Source organism: Sebastes fasciatus, chromosome 3 (assembly GCF_043250625.1).
Source record: "Sebastes fasciatus isolate fSebFas1 chromosome 3, fSebFas1.pri, whole genome shotgun sequence".
NCBI classification, from domain to species: Eukaryota; Metazoa; Chordata; class Actinopteri; order Perciformes; family Sebastidae; genus Sebastes; species Sebastes fasciatus.
Genome location: NC_133797.1, coordinates 39,805,927 through 39,818,361, shown reverse-complemented (window position 1 = coordinate 39,818,361; position 12,435 = coordinate 39,805,927). Strand labels below are relative to the sequence as shown.

General features: G+C 42.1%; 1 protein-coding gene across 1 annotated transcript in view; it reads right to left on the bottom strand.

Moving 5' to 3' along the window:
- LOC141765075 (voltage-dependent T-type calcium channel subunit alpha-1I-like) overlaps positions 1 to 12,435 on the bottom strand; it is a 166,557-nt gene that overhangs the window by 119,781 nt on the left and 34,341 nt on the right. Inside the window, exon 4 of the mRNA XM_074630929.1 lies at positions 5,799 to 5,958. Coding sequence (XP_074487030.1) covers positions 5,799 to 5,958 — 160 coding nt within the window. The remainder of the gene's footprint in view (positions 1 to 5,798; positions 5,959 to 12,435) is intronic.

The following is a 12,435-nucleotide window of genomic DNA, read 5'->3' as shown; positions in this document are numbered from 1 at the left end:
CTCTTCTGCTGACGTCTTGTTTTAGTGTCTCATTCATTGTGCACTTTGTTGAACAAGACTGTTTTTTTTGTTTTATCATGTTCTATTTGGTTTTCAGTTCTTTACTCCTGCGGGTGCAATTAGGTGATAAACACCCTGTCAAGTTTCTTTCCTGGCAGAGAGAAACTGGCTACCTAAACCAAACACAAGGCCAAAGCAACTCCAGAGAAAACATGTTTCTGGCTTTATTCAAAACCTTAATAACAAATATGAGCTGGATACAGTATATGTATTTATTTATGTTTAAATTAGTACTGCACTACCGATTAAAAGCTGTTTTTGGTGTAGTACTTATCAAAGTAAAAGGGTGATATATCAGGGCAGGGGGGAAATATTATCAATAACTCTGAGATTATCAAGTTATAAATTTGCGAGAAAAAAAACTCAGCAATTGTGTAAAACCGTGATAACGCCACCCGCCGTCAGAATTTCGTTGCGCCTATAAAAGTCGTGTTCTTATGGCCTCAGAGCGAGGCAAGGGTCCTGAAAGATACATAAACACGTTTTCTTTTACATTTTCCTTCTGTGTTATTTTATGAACATAAATAGATACTAATATCATTAATATCTTTTTACCGGACTCTCGCACTCTGTGGCTCACTTTACCGTAGTGTTTAACCGGGGTGTCTGTGGTGTGATCAGGTTGATCCAACCTTTCAAAGTGAAGCGATGTGGTTCCGTGACAGAAAAAAGTAATTTTCCCGTTATTTTCTTCTTTTTTTTTTCCGTAAATTTACAATGTTAATTTCAGAGAATATCCATTTTTGTCCCAGAATATTACCCCGGCTCCATAATTATTATTATTATTATTATTATTATTATTTTACTTACAATGGCCCTAATACGCCATAGATTTTAACTGGTGGAAACAGCGACAATTTAGTTTTCATAATACCTTTCTACCAACCAGTATGGTGAAATTGCTGCTTTTGTGAGACTTCTTCAGCTCATGATGCCGGGTGGGAGATGTTAGAAGCTACAAGTGATAATGTAGTTATAATTAAAACTTAAAGACAATATTTGTTTTATTACCTAGCAGATTGTGCATCTGATTTGATAACCACCTAGTATTAATAGTATTAATACTTCTCTATTCCAAGCTCTGGCCGCCTGTTCAGCACTCTCACTTCAAAAGACATTAGCTCAGCAAAGTTCTGGTTTTGGCTTTTATTTGTTCACTTTCCACATAGTTCTGTGTGTTTGTCAGGAAGAGAGAACCTGCATGAACTAACCATTGTTCCCAGATATGATTTCCTGTTGACCTGTGCCGTTTGTATTTCTGTCTCATTGTTAACCAGAGGCCAGCAAGTAAACGTCAGAAAACACGTGACTGTCCACCCACTTCTTCTACTCTTCTTCTCCTCAGCGCACCACCCAGCCACTAATCTCCACCTCTGCACATGACCGAGCGACAACATCCAGAGACAGCAGACATCACAGCCCAGCTCATTATCACATTGGACATCGGCTGTGTGTGTCTCTGTATACTGAGCTGATTATGTGCGCCACCAGACAGTGTCAGACAGACGGACATCATTTCACACCTGAGGTGACGTTGGACTCCTGACAGCGAGGACACCAGCCAAAGGTTTGTGTTTTGTGAACTCGGCGGTCGGATTTAAAACCATCGCCGTGGTTTGAATCAGCTTTGTGGTGAAAAAAAAAAAAAATCTGATTGTGTTTTACCAACGTTGGATGACATTGCTGAAATTAACTCAGGTGGGTCAGGACATCCCATGATTACATCCCCTCTCCATGTCCATTTCTGGATCGGTTACCATGGAGATGGCCTACCCCCGATGCCTCTCATCAGATCATTATTTCCTCTCTGGGCTCGGCACTGCGAGCTGACGTCCAGCCCACTCCTCTGTGCAGCCAAACTGGCCTAATCAAACGCTTGGCCGCGGATCCGGTCTCCCCGGGCTCTCTCGCTCACAAACCGACCCAATCCCAGTGATTGTCTGAGCTCTGTGTTTTCACAGTGGTATTAGCTGTGCTCTTAATCACAGAGATATTTGGGAACAAACAACACCTGCTGAGCTTCCAGTTCCTAATCCGGACATATTATTTCTTTTTGCTGCAGCAGACATGAGTCATCAGAATTATTTACTGATTGGTGATTTTTTTTTCCCAACATACAACTGAACAATGTAATTTTGTAGTTTGGAAAACTATTGCAAAAGCTTACTAAGTCATTTTTTATTAATGCAATTAAAACTGTGACTCTTTTCAAATCACAAGAGAGACAATTAAAATCGTGATTTGAAAATTGAGCTCTTCAAACTGCAGTTTTGCCATTAAAGGGATAAATCCTTCAGCCTTGATGTCACATCGTATCTTCTCCATTAAGTTGTCTTGCGAGGGAACTGTGGAGCGGTTCATGGAGTGTGAGGATGTAATCAAAACCAGCTGTGTGAAATCACCAAAAGATGCACAATGTTACGGGTAGAAGTTGAAGGATATTGACAGCTGTTGCTTCTGTTACTGTGAACAAACAGATGCTGTCTTACACACACAGAAACAGACAAACGAGTGTGAGTGTCTCGGGAGCCACCCTGAATCTACAACAGCGTTTGTACTTCTCTGATTTTGACGCGACATGACAGAAGAGGAATTGAATTTCTGACACTTCCACCAGAATAAACAGCCCACAGCCACTGAGATACAGAACATCAGTCCTGGAAATACCACGCAATACTGTCGCAACAATAACGCTCTCACACACATGCACCAAAACAAGATTTCACCCCAAAGAAAGGGGAAGAGGACAAATGAAAAAAAACAAAGTTCCTCCTGTTGTCAATCAGTAAAGATTAGAGGTAGCAGGGAGACGCCTGCTTCACAGTATTAACATCCTAAAGCTTTGACCTCCTCCAAAACCCCAGATACCCTGCTGGAGATATCCAATAGAGTGTGTGTACCAGTGGGGGGGTTTGGGATTATGCATGTGTGCATACAGATCATCAGATTCAAGCTAATTGAGAACAGCAGTGAAAAAGAAGAAGAAAACAGGTCAGCAGGCCCAACTCGTCTTCTCAAATGAGACAACAGGGACGGATTCAGCTAAACTAACGAGATTTATTTATTCATTTATTTTTAAAATCTCCACAGCACTGAGCGCTGCTGAACGGTCCGGCTCCACGTATTATCATTATCTACCTTGCACGGCAGCTGGATTCTCGCAAATCCGCAAGATCACGCAAGAAATCGCAGGATCAGGCTTCAAGTAATGCGTAAACCAGACTACGGGCCAATCAGCGTCCTGTGAGGAGCTATACGGGCGTGGCTTAGGTGTGTGTGTGTGACGACATGGAGAGGCAACTGTTGGTTCAAAACAACAATGGCGGCTCCTGAAGAGGTTAGTGTAGCTCCTTAAGCATCAGTTATATCAGAACTGGAGAGTATTTCTTCGTTGAGTGGCACCCTAAACCACAGACGACAGGTTCAGACGTGGTTAACCTGTTAAGCCCTGTAGTTTTATACCTCTGTGAAAAAACGCCTAAAATAACTACCCAACATTTAGCAGGACTTGCTCCTCAACCATAAGGCTTAGATGCATATATCTGGTCTCATTTGAAAGGTAAGAAGCTAAAGAATATGAATAAATTGTAAGTAAACAAAATTATATTCCCATGTAGATTACAATGGAGAAGAAAAAAAAAAGTTTTTTTTACCCACGCCTAGTATAAAATCGTATATACATGCAGGAAGCAGCGTTATATTAAACATATTGATCTTCATCAGTACAAAATGTATAACTTTCACTGTTAAAACACTTCACTCAGGCATGGACAGGTTGGCTGCCGTTAAATTACAAACTACAGGGCTCACAGCTTCACGCCGGTAACGTCTGTCAACATGCAGCTCCCGTCGCCACACCGGACGGCGACATGGGCCGGCTTATTGCCACACCTTCAGCTTCACTGAGCGGACCAGCCTGACGCGGAGGAGACAAAGGACAGACTCAGAGTCTGCGGCCCGCCAACAGGTGCCCTTTTATCACCCAATCACTGCCAGTGCAGGTCTGGCTGGACCACCCATTGGCTTTTCTCGATGGAAAACATGTTTTCGCTTTTCTCTCCTGACTGGCTTCGGCAATAATTTGATTGACAGATGGTTCATCCAATCACCAGCCAGGTGTTTTATAAAAGTGCCTGCCCTTTTCCAAACAGCTGCCAATGACGACTTCTCAGATGGTTCTGTGTAACAAACCATCTGTCGGGTCAGGTTATATGGTTATTTGGTATATGGGGAAAATAACAGTCTCGTTTGTGTTTCTTTAAAACAATCACAATCGTCTTTGGCGGCGCTAAGCACAGGATGCAGCGACGGCGCACCTTGCAAAAAGGTAAGATGCATAGCAGAAAGAGAGGAGAATAACGTGTGAAATATGCAGCCAATGGCAGACTTATACCCACAGCCTACATCCAGTGAGTCAGACTAGTCTGATGTGAACACAAAGTGGAAAAAGTGAACTTGTGACTTGGACACCGGGCTGCTGTTCTACATCCTGTTTCCATTTTTTTTAAACCAAAACTGCAATTTTTCCCAAATTCCTCATCCTTCATGCTCAAAAGGCAAAGGAAGAAAAAAAGACATCTTACATATCTGGCATTTAGTCTATAATCTACCTCCTGCTGGGCGGGTCAAACAAACAGACCGCTGTTTTGTTTGGCAAGTTACGTTAGTGACTTTTGTCTGGTGTTTTGTAGTGGCGGATGTCATGTGACACACTGACTTTACATTGTTTCCATACGTGTTTTACTTAGTTTATGTACTTATTTTAAGCCCAACCATGACGTTTTCCCTTAACCTAACTAAGTGGTTTTGTTGCCCAAGCCTAAGTCAGTGGCTTTGTTGCCCGCCTGCTGGTACAGCACGTTAATACAGGCGTGTAAGGGTGCTTTCACATCAGGAACACGGGCCCGGATCCGAGTACACTTGTCCCCAAAGTCCAGTTGGATTGATTAGTGTGAACGCTCAATAGCGTTCTCGGGCACGGTTTGTTGATCGATTTTGCCACCCTAAGATTCACGCCTCTGCGAGGGAAAACGTGACACTGACACGCTGTCTTCTGGTGGACAGGCGGGTCTATTACACGCTTTGGCGTGATATCGGGTTGGTGCGTGCCAATATCAAACCCCTCACAAGTTGGGTGACCTTTCTTTTGAAGTCATTTTTGTTTCCTTGTTTCATTTTCTCTCTCTCGGTCCTGTTTTTCTGTTCTCTGTTATTTTGTCATTTTAACTTGTTTTTTTGGAACTACATGATTACATGGAAGCTCTCTTGAAGTCCTTATTATAGCTGACAGCATCTATGCTAAAATAGTTTTAACGATTTGACAGTGTGTAGCAGAGGTTGTGAAGGGGACGGGCCTGGGAGGGTGAAAGAAAAAGAGTTTAGTTTTTTAATTAAATGGCTCTGAGATAATGATATTTGCTTTGTGCACATTTTGGTTTGCGATCAGCCTCGTTATATCAGAGAGAGAGAGAGAGAGAGACTTCATCTCTCCATGGTTATAGCAGTAAATTGAGAAGATGATTTAATTAATTTTCTAGAGTCACACTGAGGGGGGGGATAGGAGAGGTGACAGACCCATGTTGACACACACCTGATGGAAACACATACATGAATCAGTGTGTGTGTAGATATTACACACACTCACAGCTGACGGACCGACAGGTCACAGATCCCCGAGCATCACACTCTCACGCTTCCTTTTTCACACACACACACAGACAGACCAAACAGTGACTCACAGCGTGAAGTTCTCCTCCGGGTAGCAGCGGTTCCTCAGCAGCCCCGCCCACAGCTGCACGCCGATGATGCCGAAGATGAAGAAGACGAAGAAGCAGAGGAGGAGGACGTTGCCCAGCATGGGCAGAGTGTCCAGCAGCAGGTTCACGAGGATGCGCATGCCTGAAGAGACAAAAGCATTTATATCATGATGACACATATAACCAGAACCCCTCAGTACGACAAGCTCAGCTCTAAAGGTGACGTATCTCTAATCTGAACTATACTGTGACACTTTTCTTGTTGGCTCGGAGGTGAGTCCAGCTGCATCTATAAACTGTGTCCTCATCCACTCTCCATGAAGGACATGACCCACAGATGTAACCTTCGATGGACTGAAGGATAGTGAGTTGAACTTGTGCTTGTTCCCAAAATGGATTGGTTTGCATCACCATATCATTAGTTTTAGTTTATCCTTCCCTCAAACAGTCCGAACAGAACTTTCAGGATACTTTCAGTAGCATTTATGTGATGGATTTATTAGTAACGACTCCAAACCACAAATTTATTTAAACGGCCTAAACGTTTTGATCGCAGTCAAATCTTCATCAGGTCAAAACTGCTTTTTTTCTTATCTTTTTTTTTTTTTTAACCCTTTGAGACCCACAATAGACCCATTTTTGTCTTTTTAAGGGGGGTACAGGGGGTCTTTAGGGGGAGACAGCAGGTCAACAGTAGATGTCACATAGAAGTGGTGTACATCATCTGAAAGCTGGGAACCTGAAGATTAATTTGAGATGCAGCTCGGCACTGTGTTTCAAGTTGTTCTAGTTATAAATCCGATATAAACATGAATTAATTAATTAATCAATTATTGAAATAAAAATAAAACTGTGTAAGAGCTTAGAACATTATGACGGAAGTATCTGATGGTCATCCCCATGCTTATTTATGTCTCAAGAGTTGTTGCAGCAAGTTTTGGGTTGATAGCATTTGTTACACAGATTTGGAGCTACATTTAACCGTTTTTTACCACTGGAGAATATATCAAAATGATTAATAATCCCTCCAAAATACCACATTAAGGCACCAAGACCTTGCAGAACACCATAGAAAAAGCCATGCTGTGATTTGGGATCAAAAACGTTTGACATTTGGAGATTTCTGCAAGAATTACATTTTTCGGCGATCACTTCTGTTGTATAAACTGCTCAGAAACCCCTTACTGTCAACCTCGCTAGGAAATTCATCCATCATCTGAATGCTCTAGGTCTCCAGTTTGTGGCTGTAAAGTTTCATGAGGCTGTGATTATCCTACAGGTCACCACAGGTCACTTTATACAGTGAGGTCAAATTTCAAGGTAGTGTGATTACGTGATTCTATATGGCGCGGGGCATACTGTATGAGGCTGGGTAAATCTTATGTTACTTTAAGTTCTTGGTATGAATGTGTCTATGCATGCTGTACCAAGATCTTCTCTGATATCAGATTTGTGTTGTATTAAACTTCAAGTAAGGACTGGATGTAGACTGTGGGTATGAGCCACCGTGTATTTCATGTGGCATTCTCCTCCCATTACACTATCTATTGTGCAAGGGTGCCGTTGCTGCATCATGTGTTTAGCGTTGTTCAAGACGATTGTGATTGGTTTAAAGAAACTTTCTCCCCCCTTTATACCAGAGTGATAATGTGCGGAGACAGACCTTTCTTTAGCGCTGACACAGCACAGGAGAATGGTCTGGCTATGAGAGACTATAATGATGCTGAATGTGTGAATGCTTTGTGTCCTGATCTTTACACAGATCTCTGACTGAAACATTTTAAAAGCACAGCGACAGCGAATAAAAAGAGTGTGTGAGTGAGGACCAATAAAACATTACTTTTTGTGGATTCCACCATATTTCATTTTAACATCGCCCAATAGACTTTGAAAACTCAGCGCACAGAGGATACTAAAGGTTAGTTGTGTCCTCCAAATTCAGGCAAAAGATAATTACATTTCGCTTCCACGTCTGGAGGAGGTGTAGCAACGGAGCGGCCGTGTTGACCTTTTGATGCGCGATGCATCGGACCTTAAGTCTTTGACGGAGCCAGCCACAGACAGGTCTACACACACATTAGCCTGGCTGACCACTACATATAGTGTAGGCTATATAGTTTTGTAAAGAGCCATCAAAGAATTAGCTTTGGATGACAGTGTTTCCAACAGAATTTTGAGAGACTGTTGTGTGATGCTCCCCCGAAAGAAACACTTTGAACATATTAAATTGAATCATCAACCTCACTTTTAAGCATGTATTGTCGAAAAAATTGCCTTGAATCGTAAATAAAGGCTTCAGTTCAGGTTGCAGTTACGTGAGACTCAGCTGAGACGGAGCCGTGCAGACAGCTGCTGACCAGATCAGAATAAGAACTTCTGACACCCTCCAGTCTGGACATGCACGGGGTGCACGGGAATGATTGAAATTACTTTTTTTACCCTTTTGCAATAAAGGGGCATTTACCGAGATACAGTGATTCATGACCTTAAAAGGAAAGTGGGACAGGGCCGTAAAGTACTTCCGGCAGCCACGCTGTCCACTGCTGCTTTAAATCCAAAATTTAAACCGTGGAGAAAGAACCTGCGACTGATTCTCATTTTTCATTGTCTTTCTGTACTTAATGGTGGAAATACACAAACACACATATTGATGTGTCTAATTTGTGCACTCGTACACAGAAACACTCCCATTTCTCATCGTTCCACCTAACTACCTCTCTCTCTCTCTCTCATTCAGACCGGTCCTCTCTCATCCCTCCCACTCTTAAAACTTACATCACGTCGGCATTTCCATATAAGCCTCGGTATTATCATAATTAGCTAATCAATCTCTAATCTCCCACACTAATTGTGATCCCATGGCCCATTACTTTGGCTCTGATCTGTATAAGGAAACTAAAGCAGGGGTTAAATTCTATCTGTAAAATAGATGGAGGATTGATACAGCGTTTAGCCGACTAATCAAGGGTAAGTGGGCAGGCGGTCCTCAGACCTTCTCCCAGGGGTCCTGCCAAATGTCCTGATGACTTAAGATGTTTCAGTCTGAAGAAGCAGACGAGAAGGAAGCTGTGAACCGCCTTTAAGGATACTTGACTGATGTATATTTCAAAAATGAAAACATCAAATATTTGATTTGTTGTCTGTGTGAATAATAAAGAATCATCCAGTTAGAGATGGATGCAACTTTCTGGTTTTATATCTCCTTGTGTAAAATGTTCTTTAGCGTTGCAGGAGCTGGCCAATCACAACTGGTGAGTGCACATTTCCCATGAGAATTTAAATCCCCCTCAAAGGGCGAGATTTCAGTTTTGTTGGGGAAAATATTAGACGTCCTTCTTCTCTCATTCTGTTGGTATAAACACAGACAGACACCGGCATGACCTCTGGTGAAAAGTCTGCTGAGCTTAGTTTGGATTTTCGATGTAAATATTTAATAATTTGCGGGTATGCAATTCCTCAAAATTCTCAAAAAGCTGTTAGCTCTCACTACCAGCCAGGGCAAAGGATATATAATACAGTACATACTTGTATCCATTTCTATTGATGGCTTAAACTCCAGTCAAATCAAGCTAGTTTGATCTGAATCCAACTAAATTACCCTGATGTGAACCGTACCGGATCTGAAGTCAAACCGCGGCTGCGTTGGTGCCAAATATAACACTTCATCACACAACCTGATTTCCTTTGAGAAAGTTGAAACAGAAGTCTCTTTTCCTCAAAATGATTTAGTCTGTTTGAAGTCTTATAGTGCTGCAATATCACTCAAGACACCCTGGTATTAAATTACAAGTGATTAACAGAAATAACAGTAAACTTTATGTATCCAAATAAGCAGTTAAATAACAAATAAAAGAAGGAATGCTAAAGAGACATATAGTATAGAAAGCAGAGAGATAACACAGCACATAAAAAGGACGAGATGTGATTAAAAGATGAAAAGACTCAAAATCGTTTCCTCCAGGAAGTAGAATTAAAGCTATAATTAAGTTAAAATTAGCCTGGCTATTTGATCACGGAGTATTACCAAGTGTTCGGCTAAATAGAATAACAAATGTTTGTTTTATATAAAAAGGGAACTTTAATCATTTACAGCAGGCAGGCAGGCGGGAGCAGGAGGGGAGCGGAGAAAAAAAGGAAATGAGCAAAAGTGAAAACTAGATTAGAAGTGAGAATAAACAGAATATAAATGAAAAGAATAAATGAAAAGAGAGGGGCGGCAGATGACGTTACCTTGGCTGCTAATGCGGCATTTTTCCCAGAGGGGGGTACTGTGGGTAATGTAGTAAACAAGCCCAGTCCTTTAAGCTGTGGCCAGTGAGAACCAGGCCTGGATAGTTTCCATTAGCGTCCCATTAACTGACTCTTCTGTTCACTTCACATATCCTCCGCTGATTCAGTCTGTATATGTGTCTACGACGGGGTTTATGCAAGTGTTTGTTGGCTTTGCATTGGTTGTGGTTTTGTCCCCCTGCATATATTGCCTGTGCAATGTCTGTGCATGATAGTGTGTTTGTGTGTCCCTCCCGCAAGCATGGAGATTGAATTACTCCCGAGACGAGCTCTGTGGTAAATTGTCTTTAATAAAGGAGAGAATTGCTTCTTTATTCATCCAACAAATAAAGAGGAGTGAAATAAGTGGCTTTTGGCTGCTAGTGCCGGCGCAGAACGAGCGCACACGACTGGGTTTGATATAAACTGACCTTTTCATCCGGCTGGAGGTTTACAAAATAACCTGACACTTTTCATATTTATGTCGGTAATTGTCCTGTTAATACTTTATGAAGCATAAGTGTGCCATTCGATACCAGTTCAAGAAGGCGTTTATGCTTTCCTAGACAGATGCGTTCTACACACAAACATTCAACTATTTTCTTCGATGTCAAGTGTAGGGAAAGATTAAGTTTATTGTAGGGCTGTCAGCGTTAACGTGATGATAACGCAAATTCATTTTAACGCAACTAATTTCTGTAACTCTCATAAAGCAATTTTTCATCTCTTGTTCGGAGGTTGTAGCGGGCTCAGTTTTAAAGCTAGAGTGAGTGATACCGCTATCAAATCAAACTAGAAAACCTAATGAATCCATTGGTACGCAAAATTTTAGCAAGGAAAAACTGACATGGCCATTTTCAAAGGAGTCCCTTGACCTCTGACCTCCAGATCAGTGAATGTAAATGGGTTCTATGGGTACCCACGAGTCTCCCCTTTACAGACATGCCCACTTTATGATAATCACATGCAGTTTGGGGCAAGTCATAGTCAAGTCAGCACACTGACACACTGACAGCTGTTGTTGCCTGTTGGGCTGCAGTTTACCATGTTATGATTGGAGCATATTGTTTTATGCTAAATGAGGGTTTCGTTAAATAAAGGGATCACTGCTTCCTGCACTTGCATTGAACATTGGCATGGGGCATGCGCCAAAGAATCATCCAGTATCCTCTCACTATCAGGCACTTTCAGTTAGTTTCCTCAAGGAGTAGCTGCAAGAGCTTCGGAGATAGTTAGTTTAGCATGAAATAATCATCATGGCTAAAGGAAAGGAGATCACAACCGACAGGTAAGACCTAAGATGACACTGAAACCACCCAATTACTGCAAATGTCTTAGAGATACAGTGCACGGGACCATGATGGCTTCAAATTAGACAGTGTGTGTGGATCTACTTTAGACTCGAGGTCTGAGGGAAATTACGACATTGGGATTAACGCATCAGCCAACAGCAGTTCATTAAATTTGAAGAACATGTATTGTGTATGAGCGTTTATGTGTATGAATAGGTCTTGGGATTGTGCTGCTTGTCAATCAACCTGCATATTATATACACAAAATAATAATAATACTAAATAAATGAGTGTAGTGGTTGCATCGCCTCTTCCTCTTCTCTAAGATCTAGTCATCTCCCGTCTCCCGCCTGATCTTCCACTCTCCGGTCCTCCGTCCTCTCTGTGTCCCCTTCGCTCATTTTATCTCCATCTCCCTCCATCCCCTTGCACTTGTCTCCTCGGCTCTATCTGTCATCGTAACAGCCTGCTCATCTGAGTACCCCCGCATCTCTCCTCTCATCATCCCTCTCTTCCTCTCGTCCATCTTCGCCTATCCTTTGGAGCTGGATAATCCCCGCTTCCCTCCCTCGTTTGTCTCTCTTTCTGTCTTGTTTTTTTCCTCTCTCCCTTTTCACCTGCTTCTTCTTTTCTTTTATTCTTCCATATCCGACTTAGAGAGTACTCATAGCTCCTTAAGATTATTGCCTGCTAGGTGCAATTTAGACCCATGAAGCACAAAGCGAGTATAGAAGCGAGCTCTGGTTATTCTCATCAAAATGGGACGCAGAGACTCAGAGACAAAGTGACGGGTTTTGGGCGTTCAAAACACTTCACAACGTGATGGTTCTGGGTGCTGAGGAGAGGAGATTTGGTCCAATTTAGAACAGCTCAGGGTGAATCAGCTTACTTTTTTTTAGGAATTTAAATAGCTCTGTGAACTCGGCGTCCTCACACAGGATGAAATGACTTGAGCAGCTAATAATATACGACACACTGGCTGAGCAGAGACGAAATGTGACCTCCCTGTTGTTATTTTTGTGTAGATAAATGTGCTCACATGGTACCTGCAAACCAGC